General features: G+C 44.0%; 1 protein-coding gene across 5 annotated transcripts in view; it reads left to right on the top strand.

The window, feature by feature from the left end:
* Positions 1-18,210, top strand: part of MCC (MCC regulator of WNT signaling pathway) — a 374,574-nt gene that overhangs the window by 256,034 nt on the left and 100,330 nt on the right. For all 5 annotated transcript variants that reach the window (XM_044383954.3, XM_057307354.1, XM_026498446.4 and 2 more), the window contains one exon: positions 11,287-11,400. In XM_044383954.3, the coding sequence (XP_044239889.1) occupies positions 11,287-11,400 (114 nt within the window). The remainder of the gene's footprint in view (positions 1-11,286; positions 11,401-18,210) is intronic.

Below are 18,210 nucleotides of genomic sequence, written 5' to 3'. Positions count from 1 at the left end.
GAAAGGAGCAGGAATGCCGTCAAGCTGGACTCAAACCACAGTGTTTGATTCTAGTCTGTGGCTCACTGGCTTGTGTCCTAGCTTTCAGCCACAGTTCTGACATCTTTGTGATTTGGCAAGGGATTGTGCAACACTCCCCAGACCCTGCCAGGCGAGCACTGGCAGATGGGGTGGGGGGCACACCTGTCCGGGGAGTGAACGGCTCACTTGTATGCACGGAGGTCATTACAGGTTCGGTTGGCCATGCCCTTCACCTGCACTGTAGCTCCTTCCCTCCAGGGGCTAGGCACGGTCAAAGCATCAAAGCGAGTACAGGGGACCTCACTGAAACTCCCTTCTGGTGCCCGTGGCTTTTCCAGTTTGTGCAGCGGCGCTAGAAACCATCTGGTGCTGGGCGCCATCCAGCTCTGCAATCTTGACTCCACCGATGCTTTCCCCTGACCGGCGTCAGGTCGTGGGATCTGAGAATGTGCCGCCCTGGCACCCATAGCTGGTGATGTGTGGTAAACGGGATAGGTCAGCTTGGGAGTTCAGGGTTTCAGGTACTAGAAAAACTGTGCCCCTGATGGTTATCTGCAAAATGAAGTAATAATAGCTCCTATCTTGTCAGGTGAGAATTCCGTGAAACCCACATAAGGCACCTGGCATGGTCTCTGGCTCCTAGGAAGTGTGCTGGCCAGAATTCACCTGCAGTGCTGTGCTTGGTCCTAGGTAGTACTTATCACAAGAAACATTGACATGCTGGAGGGAGCACTGAGGGATAGAGGATTGTTCTACAGATTTGATGACCTGGAGGGGATGTTAACAATATGGTGAATTGCCTGGAGAGTTTGAAGTATGCAAGAGAGTACTATTTTAAACATACTGTTTCGCATAAGCTATTTTAAGTATATTTACATGTAGAAAAAGGACTGACACATATTTGCGGGTGACACGATCTCTAGGTGGTGGGGTTAAGGATAATGTAAATTCTTTTATCTGAATTTTTAAATTTTTCTCAATGTATCCATTTAAGAAATACCGTCTGAAGTTCCATCACATGGCAGGCGTGGTTCACCTTGTGCATTGGCTGTATCTCCAGTGTCTTGACTTGTCTGCCTTCTGGGAACTCATAGTCTCGTGAGGCACATGGGTCAGCAAAAAACCTATATGGTATATTGTCAGGGAGTAATAAGTGTTATGAAAAATAAAGAGGAGTAATTGGGTGGGTAGGGGGAGGGGAAACCTGTCCCAGGGGCCTCGTGGGGACAGGTGGAAAACAATCTGAGTGAACGCAGGGAGTGCACATGCGTATGTGAGATCATGATTGCCGTGTTGATTACTATATACGTTTCTCTATTTTCTTGACAACATAGTATATTATTATGCATATCATGCAGTTTATTCAACTAATCTTTTTTTTGTTTGACCATCGTGCACAGATCTTTCCTGCACATCCCTGTTCACTGTAGCTTGTGTCTTCTTCTTACCATTCAGATCTGTTTTCATGAAAATTCATTTTGGGGTCACTGTATTTGTCGCACCTGGTTCCTGGTCATCTCTTACCTTGTGATAGGAGGAGCCAGGATGTCGGGGGCAGGGAACGCACTGGGCGTGAGGCTAGCCCAGGTTCTAGGCTGTTTGCGTGCTCTCCTGCAGGTGCAGCCACGGCCGTGGATTCGGTGGCACAAGCTCAAAGGCCAAGGGTACATTACTGTGATTAATGTGCTCTAAGCCTCGGCGCAATGAGTCATTCTGATTGCTTAATCAGGGTTCGTGAAAACAAGAAGATGCAATAGTTACCATCACTGTTGGCAAGGCTCAATTTTATCTTAACACTTTTTAGCAAGCTCCCCAGTGATGTGATGATCAGGATAATTGAGATGTTAATGGTCATCGTGGCTCACTTCTGCCAGGCAGCACTGTGGTTAGAGATTGACCTGCAGTATGTTCATTTAATCTGGGTGATGGGTATGGTTCCCATTTTACCGGGTAAGTAAACTGAGGTTTGGAAATTTTTAACAGTTTACGCAAGGCTGAACCTGGTCCTCAGGTCTGGGGTGTTGATTTTTGTTTTATGATAAAGCCTATGTCTTTAATCATGAAACAGTTTTTTGCCATTTTTTTCTCTCCTTATTTTCCCTCTCCCGTTTTCTTCCTTTTCAGGGAATAAGATGATCCTGGTTGGGGCTAAGATGGTCTGGGTTAGGCAACTGGGAAAGGAGAGGAGATTCAGACCTTTTCTCTTTAGCTGAACGCACTGTTCTCTGAACAATCAGCAGGACCCCTGATGGGAGAGAACATTTGAGCAGATTTGAAATGTGTGTCTCCTGCTCTCTCCTGGTGCTTAGGATTAGATGTATCAGTGAGTGTAAAATGGCCCATCAGTCAGCAGCCCGTGGGGAGGAGGGAGAAGTCCCTGCCTGGGTCTTCACTGAAATGAGAACTTGTTTATGGCTTCAAACATTTGAAAGGGATTATCTTTAAATGTACTGCATATTAAAGTAATTTTAATAGTTGGGGATGCATTTAAAAATGACCGTATTGAATATTTCAGTAGTCAACATCTCAGCAGTCTCCTGTACTTTCATGAAAAGTCTGAAAGCCCATGCCTTCAGCCTGGTATACTTACAAATTTCATACGTCTGTGTGTGTGTGTGTGTGTGTGTGTGTGTGTGTGTTAATACACACATATGTGTATAAGTGTGTGTCTGCATCTGTATCCACACAAACACTCAAATCTAAATCTTCAGCTGTTTTCCCAAAGAAAAACTTGTCTTCGATCTAGTAAAAAACAGGGTCCTTCCAAAGCAATTCAACTATTGCTGTAAACATACCTTGTCCTCTACTGATCTGCAGAGTTTATTGACTGTTTCACCATTAAAGGTACTCGGTTTCGGGGCGCCTGGGTGGCACAGCGGTTAAGCGTCTGCCTTCGGCTCAGGGCGTGATCCCGGCGTTATGGGATCAAGCCCCACATCAGGCTCCTCCGCTATGAGCCTGCTTCTTCCTCTCCCACTCCCCCTGCTTGTGTTCCCTCTCTCGCTGGCTGTCTCTCTCTCTGTCGAATAAATAAAATCTTAAAAAAAAAAAAAAAAAGGTACTCAGTTTCCCTAGAATGGGGAATTCAATATGTGCTAAATTGGATCAATATAAAAATTTATGAACAATGCAGGCCTTATCAGGGAACTCTTTTACTCCTGTTCATATAATCCTCTGTGGGAGTTTCTGCCTCAGGGATCACATCAGTATTTAGTGCATGCTGAAATATTCATGTCCTCTGATTAGCGGGATATAATTGTTACACCTTCATCTCCTTCATGATATGTCATTAGGATGCAACACACCTTGAAATTTAAGCAGGTGCTACCAGTTTATTGCAGTGTCTTTATTTTGTCTGTTTCTTCCCAAATATCCTTGTATATACATATAATTTTGGTTTCCCTTGAAAATAACACTACAAAAAGTAAGAATCTGTTAGCAAAAAATACTAAGCGACTTACTTTTACTGGCAATCATCATACTGTATTTGTATAGTAAATTTAAAAAATAGAAGTTTTAAGATTTTAACTTATCATTTTTTTTTCCAACCAAAGGTGTCACATATTACCGAGCCAACCTACTAGTATGGAAGCCCAGAAACAGAAAATCATTTTTCAAGTAAAACATGTCCAGTTGCTCAAGTGGTAGTGATACTTGCGGAGTGATAGGGTGCGAGCAAGTGAGCTTGGTAGGGCATGACCATGTGAACTGGGGAGGGCGCGCATACGCCCGCCGGTCATTGCGACTCCTTGTAGACCCGGCTTGGTCCTTCTCCAGTGTCTCCTCCTGGGGCTATACCGGATTTTATCACCAGTTTTTGTCCAACTCCACTGGGGGATGGGGCGATTCTGCTTTTGTTTCTTGGCCAGGACTCTCTGGATCCTGAAAGTCGTGAGAAGACGTGGTGAGGAGCAGTCAGCTGCCCACGCCATGAGAGTGGGCAAGAGGAGAGAGCTTGATTTTTTATTTTTGAAGATCAGTTAAACTAACCTTTCCTCCCATGTGCTGTTTATTGAGCTTTTCACCTACACTGCAGTATTTTCCTCTTTACCTTGTAGGGTGTGGAAATAGCTGGAGATTAATTTTTCTCTGATAACTTCCTGGGTCTGATATCAGCTGAGTAGTCTTTTATTTCTCAGTGTGGGAAGTTTTGAAGAATTAATGCCTTTTTCCCCATGCTAATTTTGTGATTCTCTCCCCTTTTAAAAAGAACCCTCTGTCTGAGACTTTATCTTCTCAACAGTTTCATGGGGACCTGGGAGGATCTGAGAAGTGCTCTGATAGTCTGTTGCAAAGCATGAGGCATGGTAGTTTTGAACGAGGCTCTGCAGTTAGACAGACCTGGGCTTTCGTTCTGGCTCTGCCACTTCCTAGTTTGAGAAGATGCTGAACTTCTAAGCCTCGGTTTTGACCTCTTTAAATTGGGGTTAACAACAGTGCATATTTCATGAGGCTAATTGAAAAATGATAGAGAAAGTGCATGTTACATGCTTAACATAGCAACTGGCACATAGTAAGTACCCACATGCTAGCTAATATTATTTCCAGTAAAAATTATGATGTGACTTATTTTTACAGGAGCATATGTTCGTGGGTGGGGTGGGCTTGAGTATCTTCTTCACAGCTGGGATGGCCAACCTCGGACAGCTCCCCTTTTTGTGCGCCATCCCCCTCACTATTTATTTGAGGCAGAGAAAGAGTGGCTTTAGGTGTGGCTGCCTTCGTGGTCTGTACTGGGCCCTGCTCTGTGGTTTGGCACCGTCACCTACGTCAAGCACCCTTGGATGGGGTCAGTTCTTCTTGTGTGAATGATAGTCTCGTGCTGCCATGTTGAAGAGGGCTTAAATGCTGTTTCCAACAACCGAATTTCAACAGAGGTTTAAAAAGTAACTTGGGCCACTGATCTCTCAACGATTATCAAGTAAAATGAAAGACAAAAAGCTGATGCTTTCTGAGCTGATGTAGGGCAGCAAGAAGTGATTTGCATGCAGTGAGCAGTCTTGCAGATGATGTTTAATGAGTTTTAAGTTTCAAGGCCGTGAGCAACCTTTCTTGAAGTTACTACACAGCAGGTGCCCCTGGCTGGACTTCTGGCAATAAATAGGAATGTTCCAGGCCTGGAAACCACTGAACAGGCCTAACTGTGTCCATTTGGAAGGGAGCACGACCCTTTTGCCAGGGATTTTGTTCTTTGTGTATCTGAATTAGGGCATCCGGGTTGTGGGGAGTCTTGGAGTAGAAGCTGAAGGAGGCTGCTTTCTCGTGTGTTGATGTCTCCTGCTATTTCCAAGGACAGGACTGGGGTATACACACTTATTCACTACCCGGGCACTCCTGGTTTGCCATATGGGAGAGTGGGAAGCCTCAGGACGGGGAACGAGGAAATCTGGGTTTGATGAGCCTTGTTTCTCTGGGTGTGTTTCATTTCTTTATAGTGAGGGAATTGGACTAGATACTCTCAGTTTCCCTCGCCAGCAGGAAGATTGTGTGGTTCTGAGGGCTCTTTCAGTTTCTAGGAGAAAGATCTTTGCTGATCAATTCTATGTATAGTGAAACTTCCTTATATGGTGAGCTTTAGCAGACACTTTCTGGGACTTGTGGGCAAATAAAGTCTGCAGAGCCCCAAGTACAGACCTCAGGGTGTGGCCTGGACAAGTAAGTGTACCATGAATGCACGCTTATAGGTTTAAAACCAGAAGGATCCTAGAGACCACCTGGTACAAACCCTTCTCAGGATGAAAAAACACAGGAAGTTAAAGAGATTTCCGCCAAACTCAGCGAGCTGAGCTACCAGCCTCGAGTGTCATCACTGCCGCTAGAGGGCTTCCCCTGTCACCTCCCCCTGCTCCCCCGTCCATGGAGATCCTGACGTTGCTTCTCCCCACGTTGCTGCCCCTGCCAGTGCATACATTCAACTCTTACGTCACACCCACCCGCACACGCACACACACACGCACATCCACACACATAAGCAAGTGAGAACGGTGGCGTCATGACCTGGAAGTGTCAGCAGGGCACACAGTGGGGCTTAGAGCACTGAGTGTGCACGAGCATCTCTTCCATGTTTTATTCTGCCCTGCTCTGTGCCTGGGTTTCTTCATTTGTCAGGAGGAGGTGGTAAGAGCCGTCTCACAGCATTGTGGGGAGGATTCAATGAGACACTGCCTGAAATTCATTTAACCCAAGCACCAGTTCCCATTAAACATTCAGCAGATGGTAGCTATTAATATTAGGACTTCTGTTGTTACTGTCGAGTGGTCTGGAATTCTCAAAGTATTCCTGGAGGTTGGCTTTGGGGTTTTGGCACTGACTTTCTTCTCAGGACTCTGCAGCTGGTTCAGTTCGGTAATATATAGAAGACAGTGCGGGGCCTGTCAAGAGTGTGTGTGTTCAGTAAGGGTAAGTTGTACTTGTTTCTTGCTCTTGAATGAAGAAAACAGTTCACCCGGTGAGAGAAGTTGGCACTATCCACTGTCATCACTCAACCTAAGCAGAAACTGGGTGTACCTTGTGTTTGGAAGGCAGCTGGCTCCGTTAGGACAGAACAGTAATTCCTATCATCACGTGGTGGGAAGGCGGTGAATGACTTACAGGAACATCTCAAGTAGCCAGAGCAAGTCAGGAAGAGTGAGAATAAGCACAGTGTGCCCGGGATGAGCTTACCTGCCGCCAGCGTGAGGCAGGCCTGTCTCTGGATGGAGGTTCCAGGAATGAATTCATCCCCTGTCTTACGTGTGGCTGGGGAAGCCTCTGGCCCCTTTGAAGACAATGCTGTTAAAGAGTAGACCAAAGTCCCAGAAAGATGAGTTCAGATGGTGGACTTAGAATTTGGCAGCCTAGATTCAGGCCCTAGATCTCCTTCCTCAACTGTGGTCTTGGAGAAAAGTCCTTGTCCCTCTGCAAACAAGGAATCCTAGCTTCCCTATAGGCCACAGAGCTGGGGCACGATGGTGGAGATTCAATGGGCTGATGCAGGGGAGAGTGCTGTGTAGACTGGACAGTGTGGGATGTGTGTGTTTTCGTTGCTAGTAGTAGCAAGATGGAGAAGTGCGTTATAACCGTAAATACACAGTGATGTCTGGGGGACTAATGTGACTCACTGGGCTGCTGACTTAAAAGGACATCTTAAGCGTGAAGCCTTTTGTCTCATGGCTAAAGTGTACTGGGAGGAACATCTATCCACATAGCGCAGGAGGAACCACCAGGAGAGGCTGTCACAAAGGCACTGCTGGCTTCTCACCCAGGCCCCTGGCGGCTGGACACCTTATCTGTCCGAGGCTAAGCGAGCGTGTTCTGAGAGCCGGTTGAACGGTGAAATATTAGTGAGTAGTGTTTCACCCAAAAATAACAACCATTTTGACAGTTATCTTGCAGTCAGATTTCCAGGTGGTTCAGTTTCATTTGGGTACACACTGTAAAATGAATGTGAGGCAGGTCTCCAAGCAGCCTGGAGACTTAGTGCCTCATGTCTCCAGAACGATGAGGTAGGTATGGATTTATATCCTTCACACACTAGACCCACATTTGTTTAGGAAGTGTCAGGGTCCCACCCCAACCTTGCTTAGGCCTCCGGTAAAAATTTCACAGAGATTTAAGAGCCTTGGCAGTCGGCTCCTTAAGATAAACGTCAGGACTTAGGCAGAATCTGACAGAGCAGCCCCGGTCTCTCACTGCCGCGCCGATACCCACCAGGAAGTAAGCTGCTCTGAGACAGGACGGGCTTACCCACTCGGTGAGTGTCCCACTCACTACCTCTGCTGGGGCTTAGTCTGCAAAGGCTGTTGCATTGAAACCCGTTGACTTACAACTTGACTGGGAAAGAGGACACGTGCATTTGTTGAGTGCTTCCCTGGTTCCAGACACCAGGCGAGTTATTTCATCGATGCGGTCTCATTTGTCTCCGTGGCAGCCTTATAACAGAGTGATTAAATAAGCTATCTAAAGGCAAGTCACCCACAAGTGGCATAAATGAGATTTGAAGCCGGGCTTATCTGATTCTTTACAAATTAGGATTAGCTCAACTTCGTTTGCCAGAGTACCTCAACCTAAGAGTGGCCTATACAGTAGAGGTCTGTTGCTCGCTATTCTGTTCTGGAAGTCTGGAGTCACCAGTCCACAGATGGTAGGGTGGCTCTACAAGCTCACTAGGGCTCGGGCAACTCTTGGCTCCTGAGTGTGGACCTCATCCTTATGAAGGAGGGTGCCTGCTCGAGCTCCATCCGTCACATTAATGTACCAAGCAGCAAGGATAGAGGAAGAGAAAAAGAGTATACGTTCTTTCAGATTTTTCCTAGAACTCCCACATAGTATTTCTACTTATATCTTTTTGGCCAGAACTTGGTCACATGGCTACACCTAGCTCCACCTGCAGAGGGAGAGCTAGGAACCGGGTCGATTTAGCTGAGCAGCAGTGATAATTGGGGTCTTGTTGCAGAGCACAAAGAGAACAAGGAGTTGGAGGGACGCCTGGGTGGCTTAGTCATGATCTCAGGGTCCTGGGATCGAGACCCACACGGCGCTCCCTGCTCAGCGGAGAGCCTGCTTCTTCTCTCCCTCTGCCTGCTGCTCCCCCTGCTTGAGTTCTCTCTCTGTTAAATAAATCTTAAAAAAAGAAAAAAAAGAGTTGGAGAGGATGCCGGCACAGACTCTAAGCATCATATATATTTTTTCTCTTTGGTTAGCGAAACATCTTCTTTTAATGGTTCTTTATGGGTCATATGTCTGAAGCTCTGACTCAAGTCGGAGGCCATTTCCAAAACCGGAAAGTAAGTAAAGAGATCTCAAAAAATGGTATACACATAATTTTCCTATCATAGATACTTAACAGTTTCAGTTGCTTTGGTAAATTGGCCTTTCCAGGATTTAAAGGATTTAAAGTGAGTTTTCTCACTGTTCCTCCTTTTAAAAATTTCCCCGCAAGACCTCTGTCCTTCTTATTTATTAATACTTGCCTTGACAGGGCACAGACTGTGTCCTAATACTTGGAGCATTGCTCTCACACTCCCCAGCCTTTGAATTCGCAGGGCTGCCAGCAGGTCTGCCAGGATGAGGGGGAGCAAAGCCCACAAAGAAGGGAGGTCAGGGTGGCTTTTGGTTACTGGATTATTAATGGGGGAAACTTCTTGTGGTGAGAACTTAGCGCACCTCGTGCTCAGTCTCAGGTGGTAAGGGGGTACCGTCAGCCCCGTCCTAAGCAGCACGTCTTGTGACTCGCCTGCCTAGCCCGCTCTGCCTCCCACCCTCTGCGGTTAGTCTCTGCTGAGTAACTGTCAGCGATGCTTGGGAACATGAGTATATTCCACCCTCCGCCCCCCCCCTTTTTAAGTTTTATCTTCCATCAGAAGAGCTGGTAGACAGGGAAGAAGATGCAGCAACGAAGGGAGAGAACCCTTCACAGTTTTTATGCTACAGCCCTACATGTGCAGATAGTAGAGTCACAGCTCTCTTTTTTCTTTACTACAAAATCTCTTAAAAAAACCTTAAAATATATTAAACAAAAAACTTAAAAAAACTTACTCAAAATTGTCCCCCCAGAAGTTTGAAACCATCCAGAGACCGCCACTAAAATGTTAGAAGGCTCTCTTTCTGGTTTAGTTTTCTGTCACATTTTTATTTCTTCTGCCATCAGATGGAAGTATTTTAAGTAAGATTTTCACCCGCATACAAAATTGAAAACTGCCCCATACATCATCATACAGTGGGGAAAGGGCAGTGGCGGCCTTGGTGCTAGCACTGAGCTACCCATGGGGCCTTGAGTGAGCAAGTCAGTCTCTGGGTTTCAGGTCCTCACCTGCACATGGGGAGTGGGGGATGTCAAATACCCAGGGCCCTTTCCCCACTCAAACAACTATGATTATGACCCACAAGAGAGTCTACAAAACTTACATGGCCTCTGCGGTTTCTTAATTTGGAGTTCGTGGAAAGGTTCCAGAATGTGTCGTCACCATCATTAGATGGAATACATGCATAAACCCCCAAATCTTTACTCTTCTCTAGAAGAAGGGTCCATCCCCTGCATGGATTCTTAAGGGATCTGTGACCCAGGGAAGGTGAAGAACAACTGGTCTATTGTCATTTTATGGACAGACCTCTTCCATCCAGGAAAGCAGAGAGACTTGCCCCAAATTCACATCCTGTGCATCTTCCTGGCAATCTGGAAGGCCCAAAGGTGTTCTCTGTTCCAAGCTGGGTCCTTTCCCTGGTAGGGATGACCCATCCTGGACCCTCTCTGCCATGTGCTATGATGGAAATACGTACTCTCTGTGTCTCCCCATCTGGCCCAGTTTATGGTGTTAGTGTGAAGTTCAGAGCTTCGTCCGTCAGCTCTGCTTTCCTAATTTACCCCCAAGTCCTTCAGGTAGTCCTTCCCCCCAGAAGTAGGAGGGAGATGTAGGAGAGAGGAAGCATACCTGGGCTCACAGTTGGGATCTTAGTTTCTACTCCTATGTTTCTTAAAGAACATTTCAGCTCTACGTGTATTTTATCCTTCTTGCCAGAGGACAGGTGGTAAAGCCTCTCTCAAGACTTAGCATCGTGTATAACAGACCACAGTGTCTGACACTGAAGGAGAATCCTCAGATGGACAGTTCGGAGGTGGAGGGGGATACCCAGCTGTCTAAGGGGGGAGTAAGTTTGTGTCCCTCCCCACCCTACTGGAAGCAGAAGGGCCTCAAAAAGGTTGTACAATGGGAACACTGTGGTATTTGTGCTGAGACTTCATCACACAAAACCTTGTATCTGAAACCCAAAGTGACCTTTTCTGAGCAGCCGTAGCCCTGCATGAGAAGGCAAACACCGCCAGATTGCCTGACATTTCCTTTTTTAAATTTCAGGCATTCCTGATTTCAGATCGGCTCTTGATCTGTTGGTTTGCAGCCCTGATGCCATTAAGCGAAGTCATAGTCACTGCTGTTATAGTCTAACATAAACAACTTCCTCCTTCCTGCTGAGGTTGAGAATCAGGTAACCCACAGCAGCAATTAGTCTCACCCTTGCTGAATAACCGAGGGGAAGCCGTTAGAGTGAGGGGCTTTGCTCTCTCCCCTGATGTGACCACTGAAATTAGGTCCCGCTGCTCACGCGTGAGTTTTCTCCCTGTTACCTTTACAGTGACCATGTAACCCGGCTTGCCTGTACGACACCTAATTTAATAGCACCCATTGGAGACGAGGCATTTCCTTTTTATATGATCACACTAATTACAGGGAAGGAACAAGTTTCTGCCAAAGGATCTTACCTTGTGCCCCTTTCTTTCTGTCGCCACAGCTCCACTTGGCAGCCCTGGCATCACTCAAGGGAGATGTAGTGGAGCTGAATAAACGTCTGCAGCAAACGGAGCGGGAACGAGACCTTCTGGAAAAGAAATTAGCCAAGGCACAGGTAAGGGATCTGGAGAGTTTTTTGTTTTTTGTTTAACTTTTGTATTTTTTATTTTAAGATAAAACGTAGATTGAGGAATCCCGGCAAATCAAGTTACGGGGTAATGAGCACATAGTCTCCTAGCACTGTCCAGGTCGGGAAGTAGAACTTGCCAGCCATTCCAGAAGTCCCTCCTTATGTCCCGTCCCAGTCGCACCCTCCCTCCCACCAAGGTGACCATCACTGTGATTTTTTATAGTCCTGTTTCCTGTCTCTTTACACTCTATCCCTGAAGTTTAGATGTCCCTAGGCAGTGGAGTTTAGTCTTGCTCATTGAAAAACTATGGGTTTCCTTTTGATTCTCTTAATTTACAGGGTTTGCTTCTATTCTTTGTTTGCTTTTTAATTAATCTGTTAGAAACCTGTCCTTTGACCTGTGGAGTTGCCTACAGTCTGGATGTTGCTGATTATACACTCACCATACAACTCACCCACGCTCCTCCGTCCCCTTTAGTTCCTGTAAAACGGCGGGTGGACCGAGAAGCTCAATCAATTTCATGTCTGGCAAGACTGTAGAGGGTATCTGTTGTCTCACCGGGAGGCACGTCACGTCTGGTTGTCTCATTTTCTGTGATGTTAGCGGCTGTTGGCACTCAATGCCTATGTCCATTGATTCATTGAATTATTAGGACTTATAAATGATGATATTTCAGTTCTACCGTTTCTCATTAATTAGAATGCTTTTATAGAGACATCTCCCGTCATCTGTGATTTGTTGAAACATGGTTTGTAGAGGAAAAGCAGAACTCTTCATCTTTCTATTAACATTTTTCAAGAAAATGACCTATGGTCCCCTGAAATTGCCCAACAATTTTTAAAAATATTATGAAATTATAGATTTAAACATATTTGGGTTTTCATTCCACTGTAACTATGCTCTTTACAGAAACTCATATTATCTTTGGCTGGTATGAACCTCTTCAAGTTGGCTTCTGAGTCTTTTGACATAAGCCTAGTAGTTAGTCCAGACTCAACTAGTACATTTTTTGCCCCAAATCTGGTAGTAACCATTCTCTGAGCAACTCTTAACTTCTCTCAGCAGACAGTAGTATCTTAAGACCACAGCCTGGGTGCTAAGAGTGCTTATGGCTTCTAGGTTGGTCATTGTTTTCAGACTTCTTTTATAGACAGAGCCAAGAAATTCTTTATTTCCTTATTTATCTGCATATGCATGCACATATAACTTTTAAGATAAAATACCTTAGGAGTTCATACTAATAGCCCCAATGCAAATTCAGACTACAGTATACTTTTTTACCTAGCTTCTTCTATATTTTATCTGTATCTCCTTTCTTTCACACTAAGAGTCCTGGTTCTTATTGCTACAGAGGATGATTGAATTAGAATATTCCATAATTACTTAACTTGCTTCATTCCATATTATGTATAGTCTCAGAATAATATTACTACTGCCATAACAGACACGGTTCCTGAGAAGGATGTAAGTTTTTGTTGCTGTTGCATTATGCTCTCTTCACTCCCCCAGTTTTTTGCAGTTGTCGTGTCTCCACCCGCCTGACCATCTGGCCATTGCCACTCACGCTCTCCCCTTCTCGTCCTCATTTAGACTTCTTTAAGTAACTATATAGTTAGTGTTCGCCATGGTCCTTATGTCAGTGTTCCTCCTTTTATTTGTTCGTTTGTTGCCTGAAGCTGATTTTCTAGTAGATTCTCAGGAAGGGCTCAGAATCCTCTGCACCACGTTCTTGCTTGTTATTAACTGTATGTCTTCTTTGCCCCTCATACTTGAAAGACATTTCCGCTGGATAGAAAACCCTTGGCCTATCTTTACTTGAGAACATTTCCTTATTCTCTTTTGGTGTAGAGTGTTGCTCTCAACGTCTGAGAATATAGCTTTCTTTGCCTCACAGGACACTTAACTCTGATAGCATGTTTTTTCTTTATTTCTTTTTTTTTTTTAAGTCTAATAATTTTACTAGAGTAACTTTTTAAAAAAGATTTTATTTTTAAGTAATTTCTACACCCAGTGTGGGGCTGAAACTCACAACCCCGAAATCAAGATTCACACGCTCCACCGACCGAGCCAGCCAGGCGCCCCTACTAGGGTAACTCTTAATCTTAATCTGGTTTGATATGCTCAGGTTTGCTGTGTTTTCTTTTGATTATTTCTTTTAATCCTTTAATTTCAGGGAAGTTTTAAAAAATTACAGTGTTTAATATTAGTTCTCTTGCTTTGATTTTCTTCTTCAAGGATGCTTATTATTTGTATGTTAGATCTTTTTTGCCTGTTTTCAGTGTTTCGCTATCCACATCCTGTCTCTCCCTTTTTACTTGGTTTTTCCTGTTTGTTACTCATCTTCTGTTTCTTTCGGGGTATTATTTGTTGCGTTTATTTCTTCCCATGTGCCTTCTAGTTTAGTTTGTATTCCTGAAATGCATTTTTATTTTATTTCTAAATTTTTCCTGTGTTCTGTTACCATATGAGTTTTCTAATTCTGCATTATGTTCTTTCATGTCTATGTCATTTTATTTCCTTAAAGTCTTTTAGCTTATTTTGAAATAGTAGGCCTTGTTTGGGCTTTTTGGGGGAGTGGGATGTACCATTTTGGGGCATGCTTTCATGGTATATAGGGATATATTCTCTTTTTCCTTCCTTCTTATAACTTTGTATGGAATTTGACCTCAGTACTTCTCCATTTTTCATTTTTATATGAAAAATAGTTTCCCAGAACTTTTAGGAGGCAGGGTTTAAGATGGCTTCATAAGTTCATAAAGCTTAGTCTTCTCTTGTTTTCATTTCGTCAAAAATATGACAGCCTGCTTTCTGACACTTCCTGGCTCTGCTCCCTTCCCCTACTTCTGTCTGGATCTATCCCTTCCTTTGTCTCTGTTACTCCATCCTGTTCCATCCTGATTCCACCATCAGCAGTTTTTCCTGCTGGAAGCAAGTCCTGGGGCCAATCTTGAGTGTTCTCAGGGACCAGCTGCTTTCGCTCTCTCAGGTCTTACTGTGGGCCCCTTCCTCATTTACTCTCAGCTCAGGCAGAAACCCTCCCAGTGCTAGCCACTCTTTTCCAGTTGGCCCTCCTCACTTTCCTGTGTGTACTGACTGTTGATGTTGGGGTTTCCCAGTTCTCAAGTCCACCAGCCTTGCTGCTTCCCTCTGCTTCTGCCCACTCAGACACCCTTTTGGGCTTGTGGATGGTGTGGGTTTGTCCTTACTTGCTTGTATTTTGTTGTTCAAGAGGATACCTTGTCTCCAGGCATTTGTTTCTGCTGTATAAGGTGCTCTGTTTTTATGTGGGATTTCAGAGAGCTCTCAAAACCAGGCTGCCACAGTCCTCGGTCCGGATGACCTGTGGAAAGTTGTGAAAACTCATGTCTCATAATTGTAGATTGTTTGAGTAGGGAGGAAAGACCCTTTATACTTGAGATCATCTACTTCCACATTTGTCAGGCATCCCAGAGCGGTCAACTTGCTTACCCAAGTTCAAATGAATAGCTTAGCACCAGCTCCAAGACAAGGTCCCCAGTGTTCTTTCCTCATATAGGATGTTATACAGACAAAAACTTTTAGTTTTTGCTTAGATGAAAACTTACAGTATTTTCCTTCTGATTATAAAAGTAATAAAAATGTGATAGGAAAAGCTGGAAAGACAGCAATAAGGTATTTCAGTAGTGGGCTGCAGTGAATTAAAACATTTTTAATGCTTTTTGTTTGTTTCATGAGGCTTTTTGTTTTTTTTTAAGGAAGTGGTTATTTTTGTATTAAAGAAAAATATAAAATAGTGTTAGGTGACTGTTTTCTAATTTACAACCATCAAAGGCAAGCATTGTTAATAGTTCTTATCAGTGAGAATTTTTTTTTTTTTTAAAGATTTTGTTTATTTGAGAGACAGAGATAGTGAGAGAGAGCAGGAGCCCGGAGAAGCGGGAGAAGCAGGCTCCCCGCTGAGCAGGGAGCCCAATGCGGGGCTCCATCCCAGGACCCTGGGATCATGACCTGAGCCAAAGGCAGTCACTTAATGGACTGAGCCACCCAGGTGCCCCTGTGAGAATTTTTTTAAGAGAAAGAAATTGTGAAAGCTCTTAACTGGAAGTTGGCATGTACTGTAGTCTTGGATTTTTAAAAGATGACCAGGTGGGTATTTATTAAAATTTAAGCCTACAAAGACAGAGAAACTTGTGCAGAAGATGGTAGAGGATAATGGAAAACTTTTTCTGTGCTAAGTAAAGGATTGAGTTAGTTCCCTTTTAACTTATGGTCAAGACATTCTTATGTAATAATTTTTGGTGGCTCTTTACATCATAGTGCCATTAATTGACTCTATCCTGTTTGTATTCTTACACAAAAATACTTAAAAATTACTCTCTGTTCCTTTCAATGGAGATGCCTTTCCAATTCAGATACTGGGACCCAGGAAAGAGAACATAAAAAAAGGTCAGACTCACCAGTCTCATACCTTTTATAAAGATGAGATTTATGCAAGAAAAAATAAGAACAATGAGATGGCAGTGCCATGCTTCCTGTGTGAGTGATTCATGTTTGAGGCTTGACCAGATTGTGGAAGAGCAAGTTCATGCATAAATTTATGTTCTGTGGCTTTAGTAAGGTTTACCAGCTCTCTAAATATTATGGAGCTATGATTAAACTAAAATGTAAATGGTGGCTGTATTCATCAGAAAAAAATCAAAAAGAGCTTCAACATCTGTTGAGTAATTATTGATGGTGACGCTGAAACTAGTTGAATTAAAAAAAGGTTCATTATACATGGTCATAAGGTCAGCCTGCCAAGAGAGTTTTAAGAATAGTGATGGGAAGGGAAAAGCTGAGTAAAGGAGCCGAGGTCAGGTGTGATGGGGAAGGTAAAGTGCTTCTGTGTTCATTTTCTATTGCTGTGTAATAAGTTACCACAAAATTACTGGCTTCACACACATTTCTTAGCTCACAGCTTCTGTGCGTCAGGAGCTCAGGTATGGCTGAACTGGGTTCTCCGTATGTTTGCAATCAAGGTGTTGGCCAGAGCTGAATGCTCATCTGAAGGCTCAACTAGGGAAGAGTCCACTCACCCATGTCCTTGGCAGAATTTATTTCTTTGTGGTTGTAGGATTCATGACAGTTGGCTTTTTCAAAGCCGTCAATGCAAAGCAAGATTCTAGAGCAAGTTTGCTAAGACAGAATCTTACATAATGTCGTGCGAGCACCATCCCATCACCTTTGTCACATTGTATTAGTTAGAAGCCAGTCACAGGTCGCACCCAGGCTCAGTGAGAGGGTATCACACAATGGGGATACAGGGATCACTGGGGGCATTTTGGAGGCTGTTCACAGCTTCCCGGGGGATTTGATTAACAGCACCACTGTTAGCGGATGCCAGTGGTGATAGTCACACCACTTCTTTAGCTCTCTTTTGTGCCAGGCAGTGTGCCGAGCATTCTGCTTGCTTTATCTCAGGGAGTTCTCATAATGACCTCTGGCGCAGGTACTATTAACATTGCTGTTTTACAAGTGAAGAAATAAAGGGTTAGGAAATTTGAGTATCTTGCCTGAGATTATGTGGCTGCAAATACCAAGAGTTAGAATTTGAATCCAGGTTTTGTGGGGATCCACAGCTGTATTAATCCTGTATTGTCTTGTAGGCTGCCCAGGCTGCCCTTAGCATCCAGAGGGGTTCTGGAAGTGGGTGGGGCATGATGCACGGGTCCGTTTGGTTTAAACCTCCCTACCATCCCCATCAAACAGGTGCACAGACACATGCATACATTTGCACCAACATTAAACAGCCTTGTGGGAACAGCCTTTGGGAAACTGGCAGAGATTCTATACAGTACTGGTTCGATGCTTTCAGCATTTTGCTCTTTATTTAGTTCCAGCAATTTTAAATTGCTGCATTTTTTAAGGGCTATAGAATGATATATCTCAAACAAGCTTATGAATCCCTTTGAAATCAGTCAGTGGTAATACAGAACACTTTCTAAGCTCTCTATCTTTAGATAGCAGATCTTCTGAATTTCCTACCTCATGGCTTTTAGGAAGAAAACATAAATAGTTTTCACTAAAGGTAATGGAGAGAGCACTTTCTTGGTGCTTTCTTGTTGTATGAGATACTTCAAGGTACAGTTTGGATGTATTTGTCAGGAATGTCCTCCATTCCTTTCTTACTTGTTTCTACTTTTCTTTGGTAAATTGCACTAGCTGTTTTGCTCATCAAGGGCATTTCCATTTGTGCTGGGCCTCTTTGTTTAGTTGGCCTGGTTCCTCCCATCTTCCCCATGGGAGAACCTGGGCAAGGACTTAGAATGAGGATGGAAATACCCTGAGTACTATTACTGAGACCAATCCAGTGTGACCCTGAGAAAGTAGCATGACTTCTTCGCATATTTTAAAAGGGAGTGATGCTGACCCCCTTCACCAGGATGGTTGAGAGGGTTAAGAGATTAATGATGGCATTGCATTTTTCAAGAATGCTCTTAGGTTTGACAGCTGAGACTAATGTGATGATTAAAGATCAGTGGCCTCTGTGGAGTAAGATAAAACCCAGTGAAGAACATTAACAAAACCATAAAGCTCCTTAGCATCACCACATTGCACAGGGTTTTTCCAACAAGGGCTCAGGTTCTCAGACCAGTCTGTCTCAAGGCTGACTCATGGCTTTATCCCAGGATTGCACCAATAGCAAAGATATTCTTGGTGGTTGGAATGATACGGATTGTTTTTATTAAACATTTTTGCATATAGGCAATTTCACCAATTTATGTGGCTAGACCTATGTATTTATATAGATTTTAAAGTTGCTTCCTCATCATGAT

Source organism: Ursus arctos, unplaced genomic scaffold, assembly GCF_023065955.2.
Source record: "Ursus arctos isolate Adak ecotype North America unplaced genomic scaffold, UrsArc2.0 scaffold_5, whole genome shotgun sequence".
NCBI classification, from domain to species: domain Eukaryota; kingdom Metazoa; phylum Chordata; class Mammalia; order Carnivora; family Ursidae; genus Ursus; species Ursus arctos.
Note: the sequence above shows the minus strand (reverse complement) of the source record. Positions and strands in the feature narration are given on the sequence as shown.